Below are 13,909 nucleotides of genomic sequence, written 5' to 3'. Positions count from 1 at the left end.
AAAAACCAGCTATTAAGTGCATTCCAAACTTCTCCTATGTAGCACAGGTAGAATTTTCTGTCCATTGGCACCAAAGTGAAGTCACATTTCCTCTTGGTAGACAGAAATTCCACATCTGAACATAGAGTAAGTTAGGAAAAAATGACCCCTGTTGTTTATTACTATTGTGATTCTGAGATCTAGGATTACTAATATACTAGCAGTGAACAACGCAAATTCCTGGCAACAACTGTCATGTTAGTGACTCTAACTCACTTCCCCCAATCACCATAAAATTTTAGTATGAAAAGAATTAAAACTACACTAAGCTGAACAAATGGGAAATAACAAGAAGCTAAGTGAATAGCTAAAACAAAACAAACCCTAAGTCTGAAATCACTGCAATTGAGAAACTGAAAATAGGTGTGCTTCTCCCCACCCCACCTCACAATTTTCAATTTAAATAATATTCCGTGCAAAGGAGCATCAGGTTTCTGGATATAGACGTAGCCCTTCTTTAAGATTTAGTGCGCTGCAGAGTTTTCTGCAATTTTATTTCCCTCCCCCAAAGTTTTTTCAAGGTACTTAAGAGAATCTTCCATTTCAGCCAAAAGATTTGTGATTCAAAGATTTACTAAGGTACTCTATGCATTCTATCTGTACAGAAACACCTATTAATTATTACAATTGGTTTATGCAGGATTAACATTTTTGGTGTTAAAATTGTTAAACATCATGCTTACTGCACATCAACTCTCCATAATGAATCTCAACTTCACAATGATTTACCAAACATTTTACTTAAATTACTAATTAAATAACTGAAAAATGTACTGAGTCAAACTAAACTTAAATGGGCTATAAAGGAAAATAACCTTCTAAACAGTCCATATACACATCTATTTCGAAACTACCTTTGCTAACTAGCCCCTTTCCCAAAGTTTTAGCCTGAAAAAACAGTAAAATCTACACAAAATTTTATTGCAATCATACAAGGGTTACATTAGGTCAAATACAACAAATACTATGATGCAATTTTACATTTATTAAACTACAATTCAAAGCACAAATTTACACATTCTAAATACACTAAACGTATCTAATGAAATCACACTGGTCTTCCACTGACATTTGATATATCTGGGTGAAAGACATTAACTTTACAAGACTTTTTAACACGAATCCTTAGTATAAAAACTGTGTACTTGTATGTAAACGGTTTAATGGGGAACCCAATTAATGGGCTTCCATCTCCACTAAGTCATCCATTTTGTTGCATATTTTATTTTAAACGCTTAAGGGGTAGGGCAAACTGGTAAGTTTAAATGTGGATACATTATCTTAATCTCCCAATTACCCCCAGTGAATTATAGATGAGAGCTAATTTTGTCTGGTCCCAAATAGCTATTACTAGTAGTTTTTGTTTCCAAGAGAATTAACAGAATAAGATTGTTCAAATTTTTTCCACACTGGAATGTAGACCAGACAAGCTTAACCTGCAACTTCATATCTAAAAAAGCGTTGATGCCTGCTTAAGCTTCAGCGGAAAATTTGTCTTCTTGGCTCAACTGAATGCAAGAAGGCACAAAGAAGAAGTTCTTCATCATTGTGTCTGAAGTAATTCCAGCATCTTGCATCTCATACCAATCACTGTATGACATCATATAATAAATAGCTGGCCTCTGAAAATCATTAAAAGCAGATGGTTCATGGAAAGAATCTGCTCCCATGTTATCAAAGATAAGCCAATCTCCCACATTCAGCTCAGGAAGAAGACAGTTTTCCACAATTTGATCAAGCTCATCACAGGATGGACCCCAAAGGCTGCTTGTAAACAGAGGCTCATCTTCCTTGTATTTCTGTAGGAAAAAAAAGGTGGTTGTTTTGTTAGGTTTTTACTCAGGCAGGCACTGAATTTGAAGGTGGATAAAAGCATTTTTTCACTATCTCAGATCAAATGTGCCCCTGGAAGAAAAGCCTAGAACCAGCGGCAGTGATGCTCCTTAACTCCAATCTAAGGAAGCAATAAAGGAACTCAGCCAGAGATATGCAAATCCTCAAAAAAGGGGCAACCTTCCCCAATCCTAAAATATTTCTCCAAAAATTGGGATGTATCTTAAAAATAACAGCTCGTTCATAAACTGCCATATAAGCAGTTTTTATATTATTTGTAAAACTTGCCTTGTGAACCTCTGGAATGGTATTTAAGTCCTCAGACAGTTTACTTGCAAAAGAACCATAAACACCATCATTCATATAATACATGAAGGTTGGTTCATCACTTCCGGTTTTTCCTACTGAAACAGGAAAAGTAAAGATGAGTTTATAGTAAAACATCTAAAAGGTGTATCAAAGTCTGAATTAGTATTTACAGAACTGACTTGTAGGTTTCACATTCCTCAAAACATAAACACCAATATATATATATACTGACATACCTTAAAACTGTTAGCCTAAAATACTGAACATACTTTCACAAAGGAGGATAACCAATGAAGACATGAAAAAAGTGCCCTACATCATTTGTCACCAGGTAAATGCAAATTAAAACTACAGTGAGATACCACCACCGCACGCCTACTGAATGGATAAAATTTAAAACACTGACAACCCCCACAAAAAGTCAGTAAAGGTGGGGGGCAACCAGAACTTGCATATATACATTGTCATTGGAGGGGCAAAATAGTAACACCATTCTGAAATCTTTGCAGACACCTACTCTGTGACCCAGCAATTCTATTCTTAATCATTTACCTAAGAGAAATGAAAAATGTCCACAATACCAGTAGTACAAGAATGTAGTAATAGTTTTATTCTTAATAGCCAAAAACTGGGAACGATCAAATAATCATCAGCAAGAGAATGGAAATAATGAATATACAATGTATATTCATCCAGAAAATGGAATATTAATTGGCAATAAATGTGAAACAAAATGGTTCAGACATTATACCGAGCTCTCTTAAACAGAGGAATATATGTTATATGACCTCATTTATATATGAAGTTCAAGAGCAGCCCAAACTAATCTATGGTGGAAAAATAATCAATCTGGCAAAGGAACAAAACTGAGAAAAAACTTTAAGATATGAAAATTATTGGTAGCTAGATAGGGATGACAGTGTAGGCCTTCAGTAACTTGTCAAATCATATTAAGACTATACTGGTTCTTAAGGGGAATCAATCACCTGGGCAAGTTTATCTAAAATAAGCCTATCTCAACATCAGTATCAAGAACAGTTGGATTCAGAAAGTCTTATTATGGAATGGGACCTTGGCTAGGGCATTTTGAAAAGCTCCCTAGCTGCTGCCTACTGACGGATGAAGACCACCCACAACTTTATAATCCATGAAATGTCCTACAGTAAATTTACACCTGAGTATTATCTGATAAACTCATCTTTGAACTAATTGGAATTACCTACTAACAGAAACAAAACTATAAACTTTGTAACTTACCTCCAGAGGAAAACTTATTTTCAACAACTTTCTTTGCAATGATATTAACTGCAAGTGTAAATGCAGAAGACACATAGTAGCTTCCGGGTTCAGAAATTATCTTAATGCCAGATCCTTCAGGAAAGTAGACATCCAACAAAGGGCTGATAACATGATTAACCTATGGATTTAAAACCCCACATTATGGTTTTAATATTGGATTAGATAATGCACAATATTAAGAGACTGATAGCTATTAAATTTTCTAGGAAAATTAAGTAGTTGAATTATAGACCATGGAGCTTTGCAATAAAGCAGGCTTTCAAGTCATCAAAGTTTATTTTCTAACTATCAGAATGGCATAGGAAAAAAAATATCATAACTCCAATGGCAAATGGCTACTGGTGATTGTTTAAAGTCTTGTCTCTATATTCAATCACTATCAATGAAGGAACAAAATTTCAAATCAGTTTCTATATATTAGGAAGGTGAGAAGTGGTGTATATCTGGATAGAATAGCTCAAGCTCTCCAAGTTATGAATTCATCTGTGCCATCAAGTACTGAAAATAGAAACTTCCTGTGATAAAATTATGCTATAGAGTTTAAACTTTTAAAAAATGTTACACCTTTAGTTGCTGCTGTAAAAACTCTAGTCTACAAATCTACCAGGTAAGTAGTAAAGAATGAGAGATTATTCCAGTATGTCCACCCACTGAACAAGGTTTTACCTCTTCCAATTGAAATTCAGTTCCTGTGAAGCCTCCACCAATGTCTAACATGTTCATTGTGAAGCCAAATTCTCCCTAGAGATGTGGAGGGGGGAAAATCTTTAAATGCTTTTCCAAATTGTAATGCATATAAGGACATTTCAAAAAAAAAAGGGGGGAGGTAAATAATCTCTGTTTTGACCTTTAGTACAGTAAATTTCTTGCTTTCTACTAACAGAAGCAGATTCATTCAATGTTTTATATATTGTCTTCCTGATGTTTCTGTATTATCTTTAGACATACGCAAGTAAATTACTATTTCATCCCTTCACACCCATTTTTTAAAATGTGCATGTCACAAAAAAGAATGAATGAGAGTACTTCAGAGGTAGAAAACCACTCAATCTTAGATAACATCCTGGCTTAAAATATCGAAATAATTTAAGGGAAAAACTTACAGCCATGTCAAATACACATCGAGCATCAGATAAAGCATGTACATATACTTGAGATTCTTTGCAAGCACTTGAAACATGAAATCTGAAAGAAATAAGAGTAATAAATTTGAAGCTGCTGCAAGTTTTAGAGGCCTTTCCTGTAAGTCCTTTTTCATTCACCATACTGACACAAAAAATATTCACATTAACCTTACCAAATGTTTAAAGCATTGGAAGCACGAGCCTCTAATCATCCAAGTTACAATACCAGCCTTTTAGAAAAGTATTATCCAATATTAGGATAATACTGTAATTTTATAAACAATTTTTTATAAGTTATCAGTTATGCTTCATGACTATCAGATAGGGACATGCTTTTTATGCATATATGGTAAAGTAACAAGCATCACCCTACAAAACCTTTAATTTGAACGCACAATTTTATCTAAAAATATAAAAATGTATCTATTGTGAAATAAATACAAGTGAACATTAATTCAGCTGAGTAGTAATGATACTTGTTAGTATTCATTAACAGTGATACTTATCAATGATTCAGACTATTTAAATTTATTTTATTTATTTATTTTTTGTGGTACGCGGGCCTCTCACTGTTGCGGCCTCTCCCGTTGTGGAGCACAGGCTCCGGATGCGCAGGCCCAGCGGCCATGGCTCACGGGCCCAGCCACTCCGCGGCATGTGGGATCTTCCCGGACTGGGGCACGAACCCGTGGTCCCCTGCATTGGCAGGCAGACTCTCAACCACTGCGCCACGAGGGAAGCCCAAGACTATTTAAATTTAAATAGGGAATTCCCTAGCGGTCCAGTGGTTAGGACTCCATGCTTCCACTGCAGGCGGCTGGGGTTCAATCCCTGGTTGAGGAACTAAGATCCCACAAACTGCGTGGTGCAGCCAAAAAATAAAATAAATTGAATTGAAATATGGTTCTTTCTGTACCCTGACTGTGGCAGTGGTTACAAACATGTTAAAATTCATAGAAGAATATACCCCAAATCAATTTTCCTATGTGTTAACAATAAAATTTAGCTGAACTACGAAAACTCTCCAATACTGTTAATATTATCAAGTAAGGTAGATTTAAGCTTAACAGTGGTGATTCTTTATTCATCTTTATGAGCAATTTTAAAATTTGGAGCATTAAGCTGCTCCAAATTTGATTCAGATCATGGTTCTGAAACAATGATCAAAATCATTAACTCTCTGGGTCTTAGTTTCCTCACACATAAAATTGAGAGGGTAAAATAAAGTCTACTGATTTTTTGAAGTGCTCCTGAGGAATTAAAAAGGAGAAGTCTTAGGATAGGAAAAAGAAAAAATGAAATGACATCTCCAACAACTTAGAAGCTGAATGCCATTTTGGTATTCATTAGAATTCTAGTAAATCCCTCCATTCAGTTTAAAAAGAGGTGATTTACATTATTAACTGAATTGTTATTTACTATTTTCTCTCTTTACTGGGTATGGGGAAGGTACAGGTACAAAATAGTATGAAGGATAAGCATATTTAGTTGCTTTCCTGAACTAAAGGAAATGTGTATATTAAACCCAAAGTTGAATCTATTAGAGTTCATGCAAATGAAATTCTAAATCAGTAAACAGAAAGACAAAGATTATCACCACAAAATGAAGTTTAAAACAAATACTCACTTAACCCCAATAATTTGGACATCAAGTTCCTTAGCACATTCCAAAAGATGCCTACAGTTCTTCAGGGTAGTGCCAAACTTCATGTTGCCCTCTTCACCTCCAATATTATCTTCTGTTGCAATATGTAGTAAGACCCTAAGAGAAGGGGAAGATGATTGGGGCAGAGTTGGTTTACATCATCATCAGCACATGTGAAGCCTGAAGATTGTAGGAAGTGTGTTGATAATGTTGTCAGTGCTCCAAAATCCAGCGTCGGATGAATCAAGTGAACCTAATGAAAAACAATCCTGTATAGAGAAAAAACTAGCAATTAGGGCCTAAAGCATGAAGCTTACAAGGATGGGAATTTGGAAAATGCAGGAAGTTAAGACTCTGTTGTAGCATCAAGAGTCGGTTGGGCTCTGTAATGAAAGACATTACTTTCAAATCAAGTCCATCAGTCCATAAATCCACCTAGAAAGACTAAATTGAATAGCAATGCCATCATTGTCTTTCAGTAAAAACGATCAGGGCTTTAAATGTTCCAAATTTCCTAAATTGTTCTAGTTAGCTAACCTTCTACCACTTATTCTGAACATTCCTCCCATTAATTTTGTACATCTAACAAAAAAAATTAGGAAGTCCTAAGTTATTTTACGTATCGCAACAGCAGCCTTTTAGACTGCTGATTCAAATCTATTTGGTATTTCCTTCCAAACCACGACAACCAAGACAAAATGATCACAACTGTCAGGCAATCTCCAAGTAATTACAAACCACTAAAAAATGCAATTATACAAAAATGCTGTTTGTAAAAGCAAAATTATTCTACCTACAAGTAGAACCAGCTCTATCAAGAATATACCATTCCATTTATAATCTAATACAGTAAACACCCCAAATCAGGTCACAGAAAAGAAACACTTCCCCCCCACCGCCCCCAGAAGACTTTTAAAAGAGACAAGCAGTTCCCTAGAACCACTTTATCAAAAAACTGGCCTTTATCAAAACAAAGGTTTTCAGAGTAATAAATCCTGTCAGGATACCTTTCTAAGAATATCATTAAAGTCAATAAGAAAATTATGAATACAAGGAAAATATGTATATGATACACATTTTCGGCAACATGTAACATACACAGTAACTTATTAAAAAGAAAGCAATTTTGTACTAATATACTTTCAGTATATTGTAAAATCCTCTTGATGTACCAATTCATGGCAATATTAATTTTGCCTTAATTTTTTTGCTTTTAAACAGTGTTTTTAGTTAAAAAAATAACTCTTGGGATGCATGTAGGTACAAGTAAAAACATTAAACTTCCTGTTTGAGGAGAAGGGCCTTAAAGAAATCCCAGGAGTCTATGGACTAGGTTCCTAAGACACTGACACAAAGGACAACCTTTCAAGAAACCACATCTAGGGCAGATTAAACCCTCAGCTAACCAGGAAAAAAAGCTGACCGAAACACATCCTGTTCCCAATATGACAAATAACTAGCATGGTTAATGTAATTGTGAAAATATAGCTGTGGCTCTAATTTGATTATCCTACCAACCAGATTCTCTTCCTTGAATTAAAGATTATAAATTCATATCCCAAAATGCCCTTATCTCATCCCAGCTCCACAGGAAGGATCAGAAGTAGCCAATAAAATGCTAGTAGCATTTTCCATAAAGGAACTTGAAATAAGTCACAGTAATCACAACATGTACCACTGCTCTACATAAATGCCCCCTTTACCCAGGCTAAAGACAACCCCAAACCCTAGGTAATAATATTCCCATGTACCTAGTTTTACACTTACTTGGCATTTGGGTGATTACGTGCAATTTTCTTCAATTCGACTTCATTGTCACATGTCATGATATTCACTCCAACTTTTGCTGCATACTTTATTTGAGACACTTGCTTGCAAGGACTTATGTAAATGATGTTTTCTGGAGATACACCCAATTCTTGCACTAAAGCCATTTCAGTCTAAAAACAGATTTTAAACAGTGTCATCTAAAAGGCAAGCTTTCTATTACTTTTCAATTACTACCACATACCTTTACTTTTTGGTTAAATTCAAATTATGTAAGGTTAAATTAGGATTATATATGTCATAGTTCAGATTCCGGTAATGCTTACTATATACTGTACTCTGTTAAAAAACCTTTTAAAAGCCCCCCCTGTATAGGGGGGCTTCCCTGGTGGCGCAGTGGTTGAGAGTCTGCCTGCCGAGGCAGGGGACATGGGTTCGTGCCCCGGAGCGGCTGGGCCCGTGAGCCATGGCTGCTGAGCCTGCGTGTCCGGAGCCTGTGCTCCGCAATGGGAGAGGCCACACAGTGAGAGGCCCGCGTACCGCTAAAAAAAACAAAAAACAAAAAACAAAAAACAAAACAAAACAAAAGGTATACAGGGACTTCCCTGGTGGCGCAGCTGTTAAGAATCCACCTGCCAATGCAGGGGACACAGGTTCAAGCCCTGGTCCGGGAAGGGACTTCCCTGGTGGCGCAGCTGTTAAGAATCCACCTGCCAATGCAGGGGACACAGGTTCAAGCCCTGGTCCGGGAAGACCCCCCAAGCTGCGGAGCAACTAAGCCTGTGCGCCACAACTACTGAGCCTGCGCTCTAGAGCCCGTGAGCCACAACTACAACTACTGAAGCCCGTGCGCCTAGGCCCATGCTCTGCAATGAAGAAAAGCCACCACAATGAGAAGCCTGCACACCACAACAAAGAGCAGCCCCTGCTTGCACTAGAGAAAGCCCACACGCAGCAACAAAGACCCAAAGCAGCCAAAAAATAAAATTAAAATTAAATACTGATCCAATTTTTTTTAAAAAAGGTATACAGGCATATCTCATTTTATTGCACTTTGCAGATACTGCATTTTTACAATTGAAGATTTGTAGCAACCTTGTGTTGAGCAAGTCTACTGGCACCATTTTTTCAACAGCATTATTTTTTTATTTGACATATGTACATTATATTTTAGACATAATGCTACTGCACACTTAACAGACCACAATATACTATAAACATAACTTTTATATAGACTGAGAAACGAAAAAATTCATGTGACTTGCTTTATTGCAGTGGTCTAGAACCCAATCTGCAGTACCTCGGAGGTACGCCTGTAATCACCATCAGAGAAATCTCATAGTTTAGGATATTATCTTGCTGTCATAAGAAGTAATTTGGTCAAGCTAGCTCTAGGCTAAAAATGAGGAACAAATAACAGTTTTTGATTGAAGAAAAATAAAGCTTATAAAATCTCATCTCACTGTTCCTTGAAAGGTACACTTGAAAGTTTGTAAATTTCCAATATTAAACTGCAAATTTAAACAACAGTTATGAAACACATTCAAAAGTCAAAACTTTCTTGCAATTGTTCTCCTACTGCTGTGGGTCACCAAAAATTAGTCAATTTTAAAATGTTGCAGTTTAGTAATAAAGTAATGAAAATGACTTACTTTACTGGAACAAGCAAATCCAGTTCCAAGAGCTGCCAAAATCTCAAGTACAGCTGGAGTGGAGTTGCACTTTACCGTGTAGAATGGCTTTATCTGAGCCACTATGTTCTGCCACTGACTGTGTTTCTTCACAATCTTTCCAAGATCTCCCACAAAAAATGCATTTTTCCCTGTCTATTATGGTTATGAAAAAGAGAAACATAAACTATTGAAAACTGAGTATCACAAGTAGGAAAGAACTCCCTTTTCCTCCACAAATGAGCCAAGACAAACATTTACATACTAGCACACTTAAGTCTTGTTTCTTTTAAAATTTGACTCTGTGCTGTGCTATGCTGGTATAGAAAATATTCTCTTTGATTAAAAAAAATATCAATTATAGTGACTTTCTACTTCAGAACTGCCTCAATTTTACTTTTGGGGAGTGGAGGGGAAGGAGACTACCTATTTCCTTCCATGCTGTCCTTAACTGTTTAAAATAAACCTACTTTAGCAGTATAGGATCTAATCTCCTAATCCGGTGAGTAGAATGAGGAATCCTTAACAAAAAGCTGTATCTCCATTATGAATTTCACTTAAAGACAGTAAAACAAGGAAACAAAAGAAACCCATTTTTAAGGAGATAAAGTTGGTAGTTTGTGTGCACATAGGTGGCAAACTTGAATTTAAAAATACAGAAGTACACTAAATGTCAGATAAATCTGAGTAAGGATATTCTTCCCTCAAAAGAAAGAAAACTGGGGGATTTCCCTGGAGGTCCAGTGGTTAGGACTTGCGCTTTCACTACCATGGCCTGGGTTCAATCCCTGGTTGGAGAACTAAGATCCCACAAGCCACACAGTGTGACACAAACAAACAGATTTTAATTAGGGATTGGGAGAGATGTGTAATGATTTCGAAGTTGGGGCTACTCTAGGGGTAGAGATGACTATGCATGTCATCCAGAGCATAAATTACCCAATGTTAGATGGCAGACAAAATAATCTTATTAAAAACATACAACATCCAAATATTGTTTGAAAAGCCATGAAGATATTGCTGTTTTCTATAATCCACATTATTTGAAGATATACATTACTGGAACATACTGACCAAGAAACAGACACGACTAGAAATTATGGGTTATGGGTGGCAGATATAGGACAGTTGTACTGAAGTTACCCCATCCTTAAAAAACATGCTGCCATCCCCAGGAAGTGTGCTGTAAAAATGACTAAGACTAATGACATCAGAGAATTAACTGTAGAATGACTTAGCTATAGAACAGACTGAACGGTAGGACAAGTGTCACTCTTCCCCACCCCCCAAAAAGAATTCTGATGGCAGAAGAATTAACAGGATTTTGCTGGTGTGTGAGAAAACTTAAGCACATTTGTAAAGGTCAAGAGAAGAAGAAAGTTTTTTGGATATCCTATTACTGAACACCAGTAACACAAAAACAATTCTTCGAATTTGGGGAATATGGGAAATAAGCTTCAACAAAAATTCTATCAGTAAGGCAATAAACAAAATTTTTCTATCAGTAAGTACAAAACAAAAATGATCTTAAGTAGCAATAAATATGATTCTATAGAAATTGACACTTGGTCAGTGTAGAGTAAGCATTCAGTATAAATTCTCATTCAATATACACAACCAAAATTATATGAAATACAAATTAAAATCTACGGAAGTATACAGTTGAGAAAAATGGGTAAAAAGCCATGTACTGGGCTTCCCTGGTGGCACAGTGGTTGAGAGACCGCCTGCCGATGCAGGGGACACGGGTTCGTGCCCCGGTCCGGCAAGATCCCACATGCCACAGAGAGGCTGGGCCCGTGAGCCATGGCCGCTGAGCCTGCGCGTCCAGAGCCTGTGCTCCGCAACGGGAGAGGCCGCAGCAGTGAGAGGCCTGCGTACCGAAGAAAAAAAAAAAAGAAGCCATGTACTGATTAAGTGGATAGCTGGCAACATATCAAGAAAATAAAAGAACATACAAAAACAGGTGCTATAAAGCACAGAAGAGAAAGGGCTGTCAAGGAAGCATTTTTTTTTTTAATGTGAGCTAGAAAGAAAATCTCATCACTTCAAGGGGAACTGGGGTTGTCAAGTCAAGACAACCTGGAAGAAAGTACTTTTATCAGATTAAGACCTTGGAAACAAAGCATTGATGCTTCAGATTTCAGAAATTTATAACACTTTTCAGAAATGTGAGATGACACACTTACCAGGGTATGTTCATAAACATAGTTATCAATAACATTTCCAAGGTTTGTTCCTTCATCCAACAGGCCAACGGAGTAGTTTGCATCGTCAATAAATCCTTTCATCTCAGCCGTATTCCACAAAGCCGAAAGTCATAAACCAGGAAAAACAAGAGACGGGCCACCAAGCCTTACGTCTGGGTCCTTAGAATATGCAACAAACTGTCAAAATAGAAGTTATTTCCAAGTCTGTATTATTTCATTAGTCAAACCTAATGTATGAGTTGTCAATGAGTGTGTTAATAAGAAGTACCCAATTTAGTGAAGAATCTGTGATCACTTAACACTTTCAGAAACACTAGGTCACTAATATCCTTTCCTTTAGTGCCCACTTTAAAGCAAATAAATGTGAATTTATACATTAAAAAAATAAGCTTAATATGACAATTTCTTGAGAAGGTAATTGACACATATGCACAAAATATTACAAGTAAACATGGTCACCTTACATACAGACTTGCAGAGCCAGTCTGTTTTATTCACCTTGTTTCGTGATTCCTCCATCACACACACAATTTTACTCATTTTAAGTAAAGAAAGCTAGTGAAATAATTGTCTGCAGCTAAGAAAGCAAAATAGTCTGAACTTCAATACACTGCCAGCCACATAGCAGTGTGCTACCAGGTAACTGCAGATAAACGTCTTCTAAGTAAAATTCTAGAGTAGGTGATGTGTACATATCAACAATAGGAATGAGTGAAAGTGGAGGCCAACTTTAGGGGACAATCCGTAGCTTTGATACAGACTATCTAGATCCCACCACAAGCTAAAATGGACTAGTTAAATCAAGTTAACAATGTTAAGTCTCTTGTGAGGTGAGCTGATTGGTGAAAATGTTACTGGAACAGAAGTCAGAAGACCTAGTCCTGGCCGTGTCATTGAATAGCTGTGCAATCTGAGGTCAACTTCAGTTAACTACCTTAAATACTTCCTCAAAAGATTGTTGTAAAAAACAAAATTAAAATCACTTGTTTAAGTGTTGACTTGGAAGAGCTAAAATTAAGTCACCAACTGCCAGAAATACAAAAATGCCATTATAATTTGAAACTAGGCATAAGCTAGGAACCTATACATCCTAAACCATTTATTTACTAAGAACTCTGATTTTTAAAAGGGCATCAGACTAAATCCAACCCCTCCCCAATCAAATAAAGTTTTCCCTCTTTCTCCAAATCACCCACTGTCCTCTGGAGCGGCACACACAATAAGTTTATGTTCTTTGCTGAATTCACTGGTCCTTACATTACTTTAGGCAAAGATTTATTTTAATATGAGGTCCATAAACAAAACAAGTCCTCTAGACAGGATGCTACTCATTGCCTGGGACTGATTTCTGGTTGCCACATTAATTATAACGGACATAGACCAGCTCTTGGCAACCTATTTTAAAACCTGCACAGCTTTTCCTACATCCTTGATTGCCCCCTTTCCTTTCCCCTCTCCCTGCTCTATGCAAGAGTTCACCATGGGTGACGGCACTTGTCCTAAAAATATACTCCATTTCAATGGTTCTCAAAAGTGTCGGCTTTCACAGAGCAACTAAGCCCGTGCGCCACAACTACTGAGCCTGCGCTCTAGAGCCCACGAACTACAACTACTGAGCCCAAGTGCCACAACTACTGAAGCCCATGCGCCTAGAGCCCGTGCTCCACAACAAGAGAAGCCACCGCAATGAGAAGCCTATGCACCACAACAGAGTAGCTCCCGCTCGCTGCAACTAGAGAAAAGCCCACATGCAACAACAAAGACCCAATGCAGCCACACAAAAAAAAAAAGTGTCAGCATTTTGGTTGTACCAAAACAAACTCATCAATAAGCCAGAGCGTTAGTCAAATTTCATAAAATACAAGCAGTATTTTTTAAATGACAATTTTATTTCCAAGAACTCAACTACATTCAGTTTAGCTGAGCAAATCTCTTAGATTATGATACCAGAAATGATTTAAATCTGTGCCCAGAAAGTATACATTTTAGGCTTGAGGATACATGTTTATTTTA

At 36.9% G+C, this 13,909-nt stretch overlaps 1 protein-coding gene across 7 annotated transcripts in view; it reads right to left on the bottom strand.

Annotated features, from left to right (window-relative positions):
- Positions 1 to 13,909, bottom strand: part of AZIN1 (antizyme inhibitor 1) — a 30,219-nt gene continuing 16,310 nt past the window's right edge. For 2 of the 7 annotated variants that reach the window (NM_001301810.2, NM_001291782.2), the window contains 9 exons: positions 11,876 to 12,073; positions 9,669 to 9,842; positions 8,017 to 8,189; positions 6,232 to 6,366; positions 4,584 to 4,665; positions 4,147 to 4,221; positions 3,439 to 3,598; positions 2,161 to 2,276; positions 1 to 1,838 (listed from right to left, as the gene is read on the bottom strand). In NM_001301810.2, the coding sequence (NP_001288739.2) occupies positions 1,512 to 1,838; positions 2,161 to 2,276; positions 3,439 to 3,598; positions 4,147 to 4,221; positions 4,584 to 4,665; positions 6,232 to 6,366; positions 8,017 to 8,189; positions 9,669 to 9,842; positions 11,876 to 11,977 (1,344 nt within the window). In that variant the 5' untranslated portion in view covers positions 11,978 to 12,073 and the 3' untranslated portion in view covers positions 1 to 1,511. The remainder of the gene's footprint in view (positions 1,839 to 2,160; positions 2,277 to 3,438; positions 3,599 to 4,146; positions 4,222 to 4,583; positions 4,666 to 6,231; positions 6,367 to 8,016; positions 8,190 to 9,668; positions 9,843 to 11,875; positions 12,074 to 13,909) is intronic. The other 5 variants (XM_055091005.1, XM_055091004.1, XM_055091003.1 and 2 more) reach the window with 4 other exon arrangements.

The sequence above is a fragment of the Physeter macrocephalus genome, chromosome 15, assembly GCF_002837175.3.
Source record: "Physeter macrocephalus isolate SW-GA chromosome 15, ASM283717v5, whole genome shotgun sequence".
In the NCBI taxonomy this organism is placed as follows: Eukaryota; Metazoa; Chordata; class Mammalia; order Artiodactyla; family Physeteridae; genus Physeter; species Physeter macrocephalus.
The sequence above is the reverse complement of the archived record's forward strand: the minus strand, read 5'-3'. Positions and strand labels throughout refer to the sequence as shown.